At 47.8% G+C, this 15546-nt stretch overlaps 1 protein-coding gene across 1 annotated transcript in view; it reads right to left on the bottom strand.

Moving 5' to 3' along the window:
* Positions 1-15546, bottom strand: part of LOC139582537 (signal-induced proliferation-associated 1-like protein 1) — a 246065-nt gene that overhangs the window by 89706 nt on the left and 140813 nt on the right. Inside the window, exons 8-11 of the mRNA XM_071412624.1 lie at positions 15276-15464; positions 14697-14871; positions 12964-13067; positions 12485-12642 (exon numbers count right to left, since the gene is read on the bottom strand). Coding sequence (XP_071268725.1) covers positions 12485-12642; positions 12964-13067; positions 14697-14871; positions 15276-15464 — 626 coding nt within the window. The remainder of the gene's footprint in view (positions 1-12484; positions 12643-12963; positions 13068-14696; positions 14872-15275; positions 15465-15546) is intronic.

A 15546-nucleotide genomic window follows, 5' to 3' on the forward strand; every position in this document is an offset into this window, starting at 1 on the left:
AGTTTTGGCAAGTCGGTTAGGACATCTGCTTTGTGCATGACAAGTCGTTTTTCCAACAATTGTTTACAGACAGATTATTTCAATTATAATTCACTGTATCACAATTCCAGTGGGTCAGAAGTTTACATACACTAAGTTGACTGTGCCTTTAAACAGCTTGGAAAATTCCAGAAAATGTCATGGCTTTTGCAGCTTCTGATTGACATCATTTGAGTCAATTGGAGGTGAACCTGTGGATGTATTTCAAGGACGACCTTCAAACTCAGTGCCTCTTTGCTTGACTGGCTATTCCCAATTTTGATAAACTCATATCTATTAGGTGAAATACCACAGTGTGCCATCACAGCAGCAAGATGTGTGTCCAGCTGCTACAAGAAAAGGGCAACCAGTGAAGAACAAACACCATTGTAAATACAACCCATATTTATGTTTATTTATTTTCCCTTCTGTACTTCTACAACCCTGACTATAGACATAATATGACATTTAAATGTCTCTATTCCTTTGGAACTTTTGTGAGTCTATAGTTTACTGTTCATTTTGTTTTGTTTATTCAACACACAGCAGGACTCTGCTCCCACACTTTCCTTTAGCACCCTGGCTGGCTGCTGTCCTGGCTGGCTGGCTGCTGTCCTGGCTGGCTGGCTGGCTGCTGTCCTGGCTGGCTGGCTGCTGTCCTGGCTGGCTGGCTGCTTTCCTGGCTGGCTGGCTGCCTGGCTGCTGTCCTGGCTGGCTGGCTGGCTGGCTGGCTGGCTGCTGTCCTGGCTGGCATGTCTGAATTAATGGCATTCTGAGGTCTTGGTGAGCTAGGCTGGCTGCTGTCCTGGCCGGCTGGCTGGCTGGCTGCTGTCCTGGCTGTCTGGAATGTCTGAATTGATGTCATTCTGAGGTCTCAGTGGACTAGGCTGGCAGGCTGGCTGGCTGGCTGGCTGGAATGTCTGAATTAATGGCATTCTGAAGTCTCAGTGAGCTACGCTGGCAGGCTGGCTGGCTGGCTGCTGTCCTGTCTGGAATGTCTGGAAATCAGCTAGCCAGCCAGGGAAAACAGGGTGAGAGAAGAAAACAAAGGGAGGGGAGGAGGAGAGGGGCAGAGAAGAGACAGAGAGGAAGGGATACAGCTCAGACATGCTGTCCTAAGTAAGACGTAGCTATTCATACCACATGGTAAATAACCTGAGAGAAAGAGAGGGAGAATGTAAGAGAGGAGGGGAAATGAGAGGTAGGAGGAAGACTAAGAGGAGAGGAGGCCCACCATGACTAACCAGCCTCACCATGACTAACCAGCCCACCATGACTAACCAGGCCCACCATGACTAACCAGGCCCACCATGACTAACCAGGCCCACCATGACTAACCAGGCCCACCATGACTAACCAGGCCCACCATGACTAACCAGCCCCACCATGACTAACCAGCCCCACCATGACTAACCAGGCCCACCATGACTAACCAGGCCACCATGACTAACCAGCCCACCATGACTAACCAGCCCCACCATGACTAACCAGCCCCACCATGACTCATGACTAACCAGCCCACCATGACTAACCAGGCCCACCATGACTAACCAGCCCCACCATGACTAACCAGCCCCACCATGACTAACCAGGCCCACCATGACTAACCAGGCCCACCATGACTAACCAGGCCCACCATGACTAACCAGCCCACCATGACTAACCAGCCCCACCATGACTAACCAGCCCCACCATGACTAACCAGGCCCACCATGACTAACCAGGCCACCATGACTAACCAGCCCCACCATGACTATCCAGCCCCACCATGACTATCCAGCCCCACCATGACTATCCAGCCCCACCATGACTATCCAGCCCACCATGACTAACCAGGCCCACCATGACTAACCAGCCCACCATGACTAACCAGCCCCACCATGACTAACCAGCCCCACCATGACTAACCAGCCCACCATGACTAACCAGGCCCACATGACTATCCAGCCCACCATGACTAACCAGCCCACCATGACTAACCAGCCCCACCATGACTAACCAGGCCCACCATGACTAACCAGGCCCACCATGACTAACCAGGCCCACCATGACTAACCAGCCCCACCATGACTAACCAGCCCTACATGACTAACCAGGCCCACCATGACTAACCAGCCCCACCATGACTAACCAGGCCCACCATGACTAACCAGGCCCACCATGACTAACCAGGCCCACCATGACTAACCAGCCCCACCATGACTAACCAGCCCTACATGACTAACCAGGCCTAACAGCATTGTCACACACAATAGAGTTGGGCCTATGGGTTTGAATGTGAAATTGTGTCCGTTTTATGTTACTCTGAATGGCTTTGGGCATAACAGTGATTGTCCATGTTTTAACAATCAGGTATTATTGGTACAAAGGAAACACAGACATAACACCTAATCAGCATTCACCCATAGTGGTTAGAGCGTTGGGCCAGTAACCAAAAGGTTGCTAGATCAAATCCCCGAGCTGACAAGGTAAAAAATATGTAATTCTGCCCCTGAATAAGGCAGTTAACCCATTGTTCATAGGCCGTCAATGTAAATAAGAATTTGTTCTTAACTGACTTGCCAGGTTAAATAAAGGTTAAATAAAGGTTAAATAAAAAATAATAATAATAAACACTTGATGCAATTAACTGTCTCAGGACCAGGAGTTTTACTGATCACCTGACTTGATCAGGAACAACTCAGGGCCCTATTTTAAAAGTACAGGTAAAACCCCCAGCAAAACATTCCCCCCCTCATTTCATCTCCATTCTCCTTTAAAAGAGAAAGAAACATTCTATACAGTCTTAGTCATTACCACACCTCCTGATGAAGCTGGTGAGTATACAAAACATTACATACTTAGTGCTTATATTTTGAGATAGCTAGTGAGAGAGGGAGAGAGACCTAGTGAGTGACAAAAAGGAAGAGAGAGAGACCTAGTGAGAGAGAGACCTAGTAGGCGACAGAAATGGAGAGAGAGACCTAGTGAGCGACAGAAAGGGAGAGAGAGAGAGAGAGAGACCTAGTGAGCGACAGAAATGGAGAGAGAGAGAGAGAGAGACCTAGTGAGCGACAGAAATGGAGAGAGAGAGAGACCTAGTGAGAGAGAGACCTAGTGAGCGACAGAAAGGGAGAGAGAGAGAGACCTAGAGAGCGACAGAAAGGGAGAGAGAGAGAGACCTAGTGAGTGACAAAAAGGAAGAGAGAGAGAGACCTAGTGAGAGAGCGACCTAGTGAGTGACAGAAAGGGAGAGAGAGAGAGACCTAGTGAGAGAGAGACCTAGTGAGCGACAGAAAGGGAGAGAGAGAGAGAGACCTAGTGAGCGACAGAAAGGGAAAGAGAGACCTAGTGAGTGACAACAAGGGAGAGACCTAGTGAGCGACAACAAGGAAGAGAGAGAGACCTAGTGAGCGACAGAAAGGGAGAGAGAGAGACCTAGTGAGCGACAACAAGGGAGAGACCTAGTGAGTGACAGAAAGGGAGAGAGAGACCTAGTGAGTGACAGAAAGGGAGAGAGAGAGACCTAGTGAGCGACAGAAAGGGAGAGAGAGAGACCTAGTGAGCGACAGAAAGGGAGAGAGAGAGACCTAGTGAGCGACAGAAAGGGAGAGAGAGAGAGACCTAGTGAGCGACAGAAAGGGAGAGAGAGAGAGACATAGTGAGCGACAGAAAGGGAGAGAGAGCGAGACCTAGTGAGCGACAGAAAGGGAGAGAGACCTAGTAAGCGACAGAAAGGGAGAGAGACCTAGTGAGTGACAGAAAGGGAGAGAGACCTAGTGAGTGACAGAAAGGGAGAGAGAGACCTAGTGAGTGACAGAAAGGGAGAGAGAGAGACATAGTGAGCGACAGGAAGGGAGAGAGACCTAGTGAGAGAGAGACCTAGTGAGCAATAGAAAGGGAGAGAGAGAGAGACCTAGTGAGTGACAGAAAGGGAGAGAGAGAGAGACCTAGTGAGAGAGAGACCTAGAGAGCGACATAAAGGGGGAGAGAGAGACCTAGTGAGCGACAGAAAGGGAAAGAGACCTAGTGAGTGACAACAAGGGAGAGACCTAGTGAGCGACAACAAGGAAGAGAGAGACCTAGTGAGCGACAGAAAGGGAGAGAGAGAGAGACCTAGTGAGCGACAGAAAGGGAGAGAGACCTAGTGAGTGACAGAAAGGGAGAGAGACCTAGTGAGTGACAGAAAGGGAGAGAGACCTAGTGAGTGACAGAAAGGGAGAGAGAGACCTAGTGAGTGACAGAAAGGGAGAGAGAGAGAGACCTAGTGAGTGACAGAAAGGGAGAGAGAGAGAGACCTAGTGAGTGACAGAAAGGGAGAGAGAGAGAGACCTAGTGAGTGACAGAAAGGGAGAGAGAGAGACCTAGTGAGTGACAGAAAGGGAGAGAGACCTAGTGAGCGATAGAAAGGGAGAGAGAGACCTAGTGAGCGACAGAAAGGGAGAGAGAGAGAGACCTAGTGAGTGACAGAGAGAGAGAGAGAGATGCCTATATGTATTTATCCCTCCTGTCCTCCTTAGATATTATTAACATATATTTCTGTGGTCTCTCTATGATTGTAGTGATATAAATAACTACAGATGTAGGATCTTAATTTTATCATCCTGTTGCAGGAGAACGTTCCTACAACGCAGGACATGTTAAACTTGTAATGTATTTGAGATTTAAAAAGGCTTCTAAAGTTTGTAATTTACACTTGGAAATGACTATACATTTCCCTCACGAGAAATGTATAAAAATGTTTCATCCGCTACAAATATGTCCAGTAATTATAATCCACGTAATAATTCACATTTCCTGTTGCGGCAGGATTATTTTCTTCCTGCTGTAGGAGACTGGCTCAAATTAAGATCCTACATGGGTACTGTGTGGGCTGAGGGTCTCTCTCTCTCTCTCTGCTGCTGCCCACACAGTGAGCGTTACTCAGAGAGCATTATATTTGTGTGTGAGCACATGCCAATAGTACATTACATTACCCAGAGAAGGGGTACGTTAGGAGAGCCAGAGGGAAATGAACATCATGAACAGCACAACCTGACCCAGAAAACTGATTTTTATCTGAGCATGATCTAATGTTGTTTACAGAGATAACACCCCGTTTTCTTGTATAAAAAAAAAAACTAATATTGCATTGAACATCATATCTCTGTATCTGTTCAACACAATACCAATGTTGCTTTATCTCAACATTATCTAATGGTGTGCCTTACAGAATAAGACCATTTTTCTTCATATCAAGCCCTAACCTGCATATAGCTTCCACATTGACTCGGTACCCCCTGCATACAGCCTCCATATCGACTCTGTACCGTAACACCCTGTATATAGCCTCCACATTGACTCTGTACCGTAACACCCTGTATATAGCCTCCACATTGACTCTGTACCGTAACACCCTGTATATAGCCTCCACATTGACTCTGTACCGTAACACCCTGTATATAGCCTCCACATTGACTCTGTACCGTAACACCCTGTATATAGCCTCCACATTGACTTTGTACCGTAACACCCTGTATATAGCCTCCACATTGACTCTGTACCGTAACACCCTGTATATAGCCTCCACATTGACTCTGTACCGGTACCCCCTGTATATAGCCTCCACATTGACTCGGTACGGGCACTCCCTGTATACTAGGTCAGGGCACTCCCTGTATACTAGGTCAGGACACAGCCATATTAGGTCAGGACACAGCCATACTAGGTCAGGACACAGCCATACTAGGTCAGGACACAGCCATACTAGGTCAGGACACAGCCATATTAGGTCAGGACACAGCCATATTAGGTCAGGACACAGCCATATTAGGTCAGGACACAGCCATATTAGGTCAGGACACAGCCATATTAGGTCAGGACACAGCCATATTAGGTCAGGACACAGCCATATTAGGTCAGGACACAGCCATATTAGGTCAGGACACAGCCATACTAGGTCAGGACACAGCCATACTAGGTCAGGACACAGCCATACTAGGTCAGGACACAGCCATACTAGGTCAGGACACAGCCATACTAGGTCAGGACACAGCCATAAGCCTCAACAACACTAAGTATTATTGTTGGTCTGAAACATATTTTCCAGAATGTAGAGATGAATAGCCCATCATGTTAAATGGAGGATCAACGCCACGGGGATCATAGCATTACTACCGCTACCAACTACAGTCTATTAAACACCAGGGGAGCTAGTTGGAACCATAAACACACACAGCCTAACCAGAGAAGCAAACCAACAACCTGTTGAATGAAGAGCTCAGACCTCCCACGCTTCACAAAGGCTTTACTGTCCAAAACACATTGGTTGGTTGTCAATCATAAATAAACAGCTAAACTTCAAAAACCCTCCGTCCCACTAAACCCTCCGTCCCACTAAACCCGCCGTCCCACTAAACCCGCCGTCCCACTAAACCCTCCGTCCCACTAAACCCTCCGTCCCACTACACCCTCCGTCCCACTAAACCCTCCGTCCCACTAAACCCTCCGTCCCACTAAACCCTCCGTCCCACTAAACCCTCCGTCCCACTAAACCCTCCGTCCCACTAAACCCTCCGTCAAACTAAACCCTCCGTCAAACTAAACCCTCCGTCCCACTAAACCCTCCGTCCCACTAAACCCTCCGTCCCACTAAACCCTCCGTCCCACTAAACCCTCCGTCCCACTAAACCCTCCGTCCCACTAAACCCTCCGTCAAACTAAACCCTCCGTCCCACTAAACCCTCCGTCCCACTAAACCCTCCGTCAAACTAAACCCTCCGTCAAACTAAACCCTCCGTCAAACTAAACCCTCCGTCAAACTAAACCCTCCGTCCCACTAAACCCTCCGTCCCACTAAACCCTCCATCCCACTGTCATGACGTTGGCCTGAGTGAGGGAGGTTTATGACCCCCATAAATACCTTTCCCCTTTTTCCTCTCTCTACTCTACCGATGTGACTATTGAAAATCCCTTTGTTAAAATTGAGAGAGTCTGGTGACATCAAAAGATGGGGAAACGGAACCATATTTTGGTAATCCAAACAGCTGAAAATATGCGTTGGTACTAAATGAATATGATGCCAGATCAGTTGGCGTCTGAGACATTATTACTGATGATAGGATGACATAAACTGTATCGTGGTAAGTCTACACATTCTAGTTATCAGATTCACATGGAATTGTTGTGCAATTTAAACGTTTAAATATGAAACTACTTGTGAAAAGATGAAATGTAATTTTAGCTTCCAAATGAGAGAATTGAGTTTTCACGAGTGAACTACGCTCAACTCAGTGGCCCTGCCCATGTGAACAGACATTAGTTATAAACTATGAAACACGCCCTTCTCTCCCCTCCTATATAAAGCCCTTGACGAAAATGTAACTTTCTGTTCCCGAGGACGTTAGGGCGACGGACCTACGTTAAAAGGGCCCAGATAATAACCTGTTCCAAGGACGTGTGGACTTGAGGTCCCCTATGGTGAAAGGACAAAGACCACCTACAGAACTAAGACAACCTCAGCAAGAATCTAACGAAATCAGCATCGAATTTCAATGACGGTCAACTACACCAGCCAGAATATAACATGAGCTTAAAATTATGGCAACTTGGTATGAACTTTGAACACTTATTCACTCCAGAAGTGATACCTCCTAGCCGTTGAGTTAGCAGCAGTCGCTAAACGTGGGCTAGGAGAGGACGGACAGAGTATCCATTCTACCACGCTCCAGTTCACCACTAGACAGTCTTCAGAGGACCAGAGATCCATGCTGGACAACCCGGCCTACGATCTACGACCAATCTACCGAAGCGCAGCTCAGAGTAAATATTTATTGCATTTTCCTTTTTCAAATGGCCGGTTATTTAGAATGCATAAGATTCTGTATTTACGATAGAGTAGCTGCCTACGGCCCGATAGAGACATAGCTCCTCCCTTTGTTAGTCAGTCTTCCCTCTCTTTCACTCAAGCCCAGCCCCCCCTCTTTGTCCAGCTGGCATATCTGTTACGTCCGCTAAGGACGTTTTCCTTTATGATATAATTTGTAATCAATGTGTGATCCATTCTGTGTATATGTAATTCTGTGTGATTATTTAGGTATTTAGTAAATAAATAATTAAACCAAATGTTGTATTGCTGATTAAACTTGTTAGCCAGGGTTCGTGAAGATAACCAAGAATTTACAACTTTCAGATGAGACTAAATAAGGTGAGGATTAAATATTGACTGCTACTGATGTAAAATATGACCAGGTCTTTAAGAGTTTATTTGGAAGATAACAGCTTTATAAACATTATTACGTGGTGCCCCGACTTTCTAGTTAATTATCTACCTGATTAGCTTAATCAGGTAATATTAATTACAGAGAAATGATTTTATAGAATAGCATGTCATATCACTTAATCCGTCATAGCCAAAGACACGAGACCACTAAACACTCCGTCAAACTAAACCCTCCATAAGTGTGTGGGTATTTGTAGTAGATCAAATGTAGAGGGAGGAGATGATAACAGAGCCGAAACAAAACAAAATGAATGGCAGGAATTTAGAGACGTGATGGTGGAGGAGGAGGGGCAGGAGGGGGCCATGGTGTGCAGGCCGGTACAGTCCTACATCTGGTTGGAGAGCAGGGTGTGTGTGTGTGTGTGTCAGCGTGTGTGTGTGTGTGTGTGTGTGTGTCAGCGTGTGTCAAGCCATTGTATCTTCCCTATGCCACTGCACAGCTTTGTGTACAGCAGGCAGGAACCCCACAGAGAACCAGGTCACACAATAAACCCTAACAGCTATTAAAACAGCTATTAACAAGATGGAGACAGGAGAGAGAGAGAGAGAGAGAGAGAGAGAGAGAGAGAGAGAGAGAGGAGAGAGAGAGAGAGAGACAGGAGAGAGAGAGAGAGAGAGAGAGAGAGAGAGAGAGAGAGAGAGAGAGAGGAGACAGGAGAGAGAGAGAGAGAGACAGGAGAAAGAGAGAGAGAGAGACAGGAGAGAGAGACAGGAGAGAGAGAGAGAGAGAGAGAGAGAGAGAGAGAGAGAGAGAGAGAGAGAGAGAGAGAGAGAGAGAGACAGAGAGAGAGACAGAGAGAGAGACAGACAGAGAGAGAGAGACAGGAGAGAGAGAGAGACAGGAGAGAGAGAGAGAGAGAGAGAGAGAGAGAGAGAGAGAGAGAGACAGGAGAGAGAGAAAAGGAGAGGAGAGATGAAGGATAGAGAGAGAGAGAGAGAGAGAAAGGAGAGAGAGAAGGGGTGAGAGAGATGGAGGGGGGAGAGTAGGGAGAGGGGAAACGAGAGTAGGGAGAGGGAAAACTTGAGTAGGGCGAGGGAGAAATAGATAATTATAGACAGAGGGAGAGAGAGAAAAAAGAAAACAGAGAGAAAGTGTAAATGGACAGATGATACTGTTCTCATCAGCTCATGAAGTCTCCCTCCCAGAGGAGAAGCTGCAAGGAAACAAGCAATTATTTCTCCTTTCATTAACATCTCTCGCCGACTGCGTGCGTGCGTGCGTGCGTGCGTGATAGACAGGAGTTACTTAGGGACACAGGCTTGGAGGAGGAAACTGCACAATACTTTTTATTTCAACACTCAGCGATACGAACATAAAGAGCGATGCAACATATTACCTAGAGTGCTGAAGCAAGAGACAGATGCTCACAGACACTGGCCTGAATGCACTTTATTCTAGGTGCTGTAATGGGAGGCTGAGTAGAGGGGAGAGGAGGCTGAGTAGAGAGAAGAGGAGGCTGAGTAGAGAGAAGAGGAGGCTGAGTAGAGAGAAGAGGAGGCTGAGTAGAGAGTAGAGGAGGCTGAGTAGAGGCTGAGTAGAGAGTAGAGGAGGCTGAGTAGAGGCTGAGTAGAGAGAAGAGGCTGAGTAGAGAGAAGAGGAGGCTGAGTAGAGAGAAGAGGAGGCTGAGTAGAGAGAAGGCTGAGTAGAGAGAAGGCTGAGTAGAGAGAAGAGGAGGCTGAGTAGAGAGAAGAGGAGGCTGAGTAGAGAGAAGAGGAGGCTGAGTAGAGAGAAGAGGAGGCTGAGTAGAGAGAAGAGGAGGCTGAGTAGAGAGAAGAGGAGGCTGAGTAGAGAGAAGAGGAGGCTGAGTAGAGAGAAGAGGAGGCTGAGTAGAGAGAAGAGGAGGCTGAGTAGAGAGTAGAGGAGGCTGAGTAGAGGCTGAGTAGAGAGAAGAGGCTGAGTAGAGAGAAGAGGAGGCTGAGTAGAGAGAAGAGGAGGCTGAGTAGAGAGAAGAGGAGGCTGAGTAGAGAGAAGAGGAGGCTGAGTAGAGAGAAGGCTGAGTAGAGAGAAGAATGAGTAGAGAGAAGAGGAGGCTGAGTAGAGAGAAGAAGATGCTGAGTAGAGAGAAGAGGAGGCTGAGTAGAGAGAAGAGGAGGCTGAGTAGAGAGAAGAGGAGGCTGAGTAGAGAGAAGAGGAGGCTGAGTAGAGAGAAGAGGCGGCTGAGTAGAGAGAAGAAGAGGCTGAGTAGAGAGAAGAAGAGGCTGAGTAGAGTGCTGCAATACTAGGCAGTTTAGACAGATTGATAGGGCAGCTGAACTATCACAGAGACGGTTGTTGGGTACATTACACTGTACTGCAGGAGGTCTTCCTCCAACAGGTTGTTGGGTACATTACACTGTACTGCAGGAGGTCTTCCTCCAACAGGTTGTTGTGTACATTACACTGTACTGCAGGAGGTCTTCCTCCAACAGGTTGTTGTGTACATTACACTGTACTGCAGGGGGTCTTCCTCCAACAGGTTGTTGTGTACATTACACTGTACTGCAGGAGGTCTTCCTCCAACAGGTTGTTGTGTACATTACACTGTACTGCAGGGGGTCTTCCTCCAACAGGTTGTTGGGTACATTACACTGTACTGCAGGAGGTCTTCCTCCAACAGGTTGTTGTGTACATTACAATGTACTGCAGGAGGTCTTCCTCCAACAGGTTGTTGTGTACATTACACTGTACTGCAGGGGATCTTCCTCCAACAGGTTGTTGTGTACATTACACTGTACTGCAGGAGGTCTTCCTCCAACAGGTTGTTGTGTACATTACACTGTACTGCAGGGGGTCTTCCTCCAACAGGTTGTTGGGTACATTACACTGTACTGCAGGAGGTCTTCCTCCAACAGGTTGTTGTGTACATTACAATGTACTGCAGGAGGTCTTCCTCCAACAGGTTGTTGTGTACATTACACTGTACTGCAGGAGGTCTTCCTCCAACAGGTTGTTGTGTACATTACACTGTACTGCAGGGGGTCTTCCTCCAACAGGTTGTTGTGTACATTACACTGTACTGCAGGAGGTCTTACTCCAACAGGTTGTTGTGTACATTACACTGTACTGCAGGAGGTCTTCCTCCAACAGGTTGTTGTGTACATTACACTGTACTGCAGGAGGTCTTCCTCCAACAGGTTGTTGTGTACATTACACTGTACTGCAGGAGGTCTTCCTCCAACAGGTTGTTGTGTACATTACACTGTACTGCAGGAGGTCTTCCTCCAACAGGTTGTTGTGTACATTACACTGTACTGCAGGAGGTCTTACTCCAACAGGTTGTTGTGTACATTACACTGTACTGCAGGAGGTCTTCCTCCAACAGGTTGTTGTGTACATTACACTGTACTGCAGGAGGTCTTCCTCCAACAGGTTGTTGTGTACATTACACTGTACTGCAGGAGGTCTTCCTCCAACAGGTTGTTGTGTACATTACACTGTACTGCAGGAGGTCTTCCTCCAACAGGTTGTTGTGTACATTACACTGTACTGCAGGAGGTCTTCCTCCAACAGGTTGTTGTGTACATTACACTGTACTGCAGGAGGTCTTCCTCCAACAGGTTGTTGTGTACATTACACTGTACTGCAGGGGGTCTTCCTCCAACAGGTTGTTGTGTACATTACACTGTACTGCAGGAGGTCTTCCTCCAACAGGTTGTTGTGTACATTACACTGTACTGCAGGAGGTCTTCCTCCAACAGGTTGTTGTGTACATTACACTGTACTGCAGGAGGTCTTCCTCCAACAGGTTGTTGTGTACATTACACTGTACTGCAGGAGGTCTTCCTCCAACAGGTTGTTGTGTACATTACACTGTACTGCAGGAGGTCTTCCTCCAACAGGTTGTTGTGTACATTACACTGTACTGCAGGAGGTCTTCCTCCAACAGGTTGTTGTGTACATTACACTGTACTGTAGGGGGTCTTCCTCCAACGTGTGTGTGTGTGTGTGTGTGTGTGTGTGTGTGTGTGTGTGTGTGTGTGCTAGACGTTCCACTCACCTATAGCAGCTGTTTGTGTGTGTGTGTGTGTGTGTGTGTGTGTGTGTGTGTGTGTGTGTGTGTGTGTGTGTGTGTGTGTGTGTGTGTGTGTGCTAGACGTTCCACTCACCTATAGCAGCTGTGTGTGTGTGTGTGTGTGTGTGTGTGTGTGTGTGTGTGTGTGTGTGTGTGTGTGTGTGTGTGTGTGTGTGTGTGTGTGTGTGTGTGTGTGTGTGTGTGTGTGTGTGTGTGTGCTAGACGTTCCACTCACCTGTAGCTGGTGTTGTCAGAGCAGGGTTGATGTGCTCTCACCACTACGAACACGTGTTGGAAGTGAGAGCGTATGTTCTTGGGGGTGAAGGGTTGAGCCCCCGGCTCCTGGAATACGATGGTCACTATGTCATTTCCTATGTGACGCTTCCTCAGGAGCTGTGAGGAGACGGACACAACGACGGGGGGAAAACAACAAACAGATTAAAAACTCTCACGGTAAACATATGAACAACAAGAAAAACATGTGCCTTTACAATCTATCAATGACTGTAGAATGTGACACATTATTTATGATTATTTTTTAAATCATTCATTGCGTTGGAACGACAGAGAAAACAGGTCAGCGAACACACAGCCATGTAATTAGTCTCAGAGTGAAAGGAAGGGCCATCTTGGCTTCACAGCGAGTTACTACTACCACCCGGTCATTTACTTCAATTCCCTGGATTCAGTTGAAAGTGTTAAATTCAAGCGTACCTGTTGTTTGTTGTTGGGTGTGTAGGGCAGCATGGTGGACACATGGAACATCACCTCGTAGTCCTTATAGGTGGTGTACAGGGAGTGGGTTCCTGTGGAGTCAGCTGGAAGACAGACAGACAGACAGGCAGGCAGACAGACAGACAGACAGACAGACAGGCAGACAGGCAGACAGGCAGACGGTAACTAGAGTTAGTCAGACAGGTTCATAGTCCTTATAGTTCATGGTCCAAACACACCAAGACAGTCGTGAAGAGGGCACGACAAAACCAGAAAAGATTTGTCATGGGTCCTCATATCCTCAAAAGGTTCTACAGCTGCACCATCGAGAGCATCCTGACTGGTTGCATCACCGCCTGGTTTGGCAACTGCTCGTTTGCCAACTGCTCCAACCGCAAGGCGCTACAGAGGGTAGTGCGAACGGCCCAGGACATTACTGGGGCCAAGCTTCCTGCCATCCAGGACCTCTATACTATGCAGTGTCAGAGGAAAGCCCTAAAAATTGTCAGAGACTCCAGTCACCCGAGTCATAGACTGTTTTTTCTGCTACCGCACGGCAAGCGGTACCGGAGCACCAAGTCTTGGAGCAAAAGGCTCCTCAACAGCTTCTACCCCCAAGTTATCAGACTACTGAACAATTAATCAGACAGGAAGGCTAACAGGCTCATAGTGTAAAGGAAGTGAGGAGGGAGAGAATACAACAGCATGTGGTCAGAATCCCTTTCTATGAAAGTCTTCCTATCTATGATTGGGTCCTATTCCCTCTGCTCTGGGTCTATGATTGGGTCCTATTCCCTCTGCTCTGGGTCTATGATTGGGTCCTATTCCCTCTGCTCTGGGTCTATGAATGGGTCCTATTCCCTCTGCTCTGGGTCTATGATTGGGTCCTATTCCCTCTGCTCTGGGTCTATGAATGGGTCCTATTCCCTCTGCTCTGGGTCTATGATTGGGTCCTATTCCCTCTGCTCTGGGTCTATGATTGGGTCTTCTTTACGACTACAAACTGGTGAGCTCTATAGCTTGGTTACCCTGTTACTCTAGGAATTTCCTCTTCAGGGTTTATTGAAAGTCATGGTGAAAAGAACCAACCGCCAACAACGCATTCTCAGGTGTCGTCGTCGGCAACGCGTTCTCAGGTGTCGTCGTCGGCAACAACGCGTTCTCAGGTGTCGTCGTCGGCAACAACGCGTTCTCAGGTGTCGTCGTCGGCAACAACGCGTTCTCAGGTGTCGTCGTCGGCAACAACGCGTTATCAGGTGTCGTCGTCGGCAACAACGCGTTCTCATGTGTCGTCGTCGGCAACAACGCGTTCTCAGGTGTCGTCGTCGGCAACAACGCGTTCTCAGGTGTCGTCGTCGGCAACAACGCGTTCTCAGGTGTCGTCGTCGGCAACAACGCGTTCTCAGGTGTCGTCGTCGGCAACAACGCGTTCTCAGGTGTCGTCGTCGACAACGCGTTCTCAGGTGTCGTCGTCGACAACGCATTCTCAGGTGTCGTCATCGACAACGCATTCTCAGGTGTCGTCATCGACAACGCATTCTCAGGTGTCGTCATCGACAACGCATTCTCAGGTGTCGTCATCGACAACGCGTTCTCAGGTTAGTCGTTGGCAAAGTAATGTAGTAATACTCTTGGTGTTAAGCTGGGCATGAGAGAGAGATAGATAGAGGGAGATAACACTGTGTGTGTGTGTGTGTGTGTGTGTGTGTGTGTGTGTGTGTGTAGTAACGTACTCTTAGTGTCCAGCTGCGCTCGGTACTTGGTGAATCCCTTCAGTCGGACCCTCTCCCCCAGCAGCTGTAGGAACTCCTCCAGAGCAGGACCCGCTGAATCATTATTATACATATCCTCTTCACTGCTCTGTCCCGACGCACAGTACATCACCCCCACCTTCAACTGGAAACTCAACTACAGACAGAGACAGAGAAGAGAGAGACAGAGACAGAGACAGAGAGACAGAGACACAGAGAAAGAGACAGAGACACAGAGAGAGAGAAAGAGAGAGAGAGACAGAGACAGAGAGAGACAGAGAGAGACAGAGAGAGAGAAGAGAGAGAAGGAGAGAGGAGAGAGAAGGAGAGAGAGAGAGAGAGAGAGAGATTACATTCGTGCTATTTAAAGTTCTCTGCAAGTGATAAATTGTGAGACTTATGTTATTTTTCTGTTGTCTTATTGGTAACTTTCTCTAAATCCCCAAGTTCTCTCAGAGATCCCAGTTTGAAGACTCCCGGAATCCGGAGGGAATAAGCAGGAAAATCCAGAATCCCTCGAGGAAAGTTTGTATCATTTTACAACCCTTCTTGTGTCCTTACCCCCTGTTCGTCCAGCTTCATCAGCTGCTCTGTGACTTTAGGTGTGTTAAGTGCCAGTCTGAGACAGTGGGCGGTCAGCTCTGGTACCAGGTAATCTAGCACCTCTTTGAGGGGTAGACCCCGAGCCAGGCCGTGCTTAGAGGTGGAGGGCACCGCATCCTCCAGAATGGATCCACGCAGGGTGGAGAGCTAGAGGGGAGAGGTGATAGGAAGTGGGGTGAGGAGAGGCAGGAAGAGAGGGATAAAGATATCCATTATTACACCAGACTGG

The sequence above is a fragment of the Salvelinus alpinus genome, chromosome 8, assembly GCF_045679555.1.
Source record: "Salvelinus alpinus chromosome 8, SLU_Salpinus.1, whole genome shotgun sequence".
Lineage (NCBI taxonomy): Eukaryota > Metazoa > Chordata > Actinopteri > Salmoniformes > Salmonidae > Salvelinus > Salvelinus alpinus.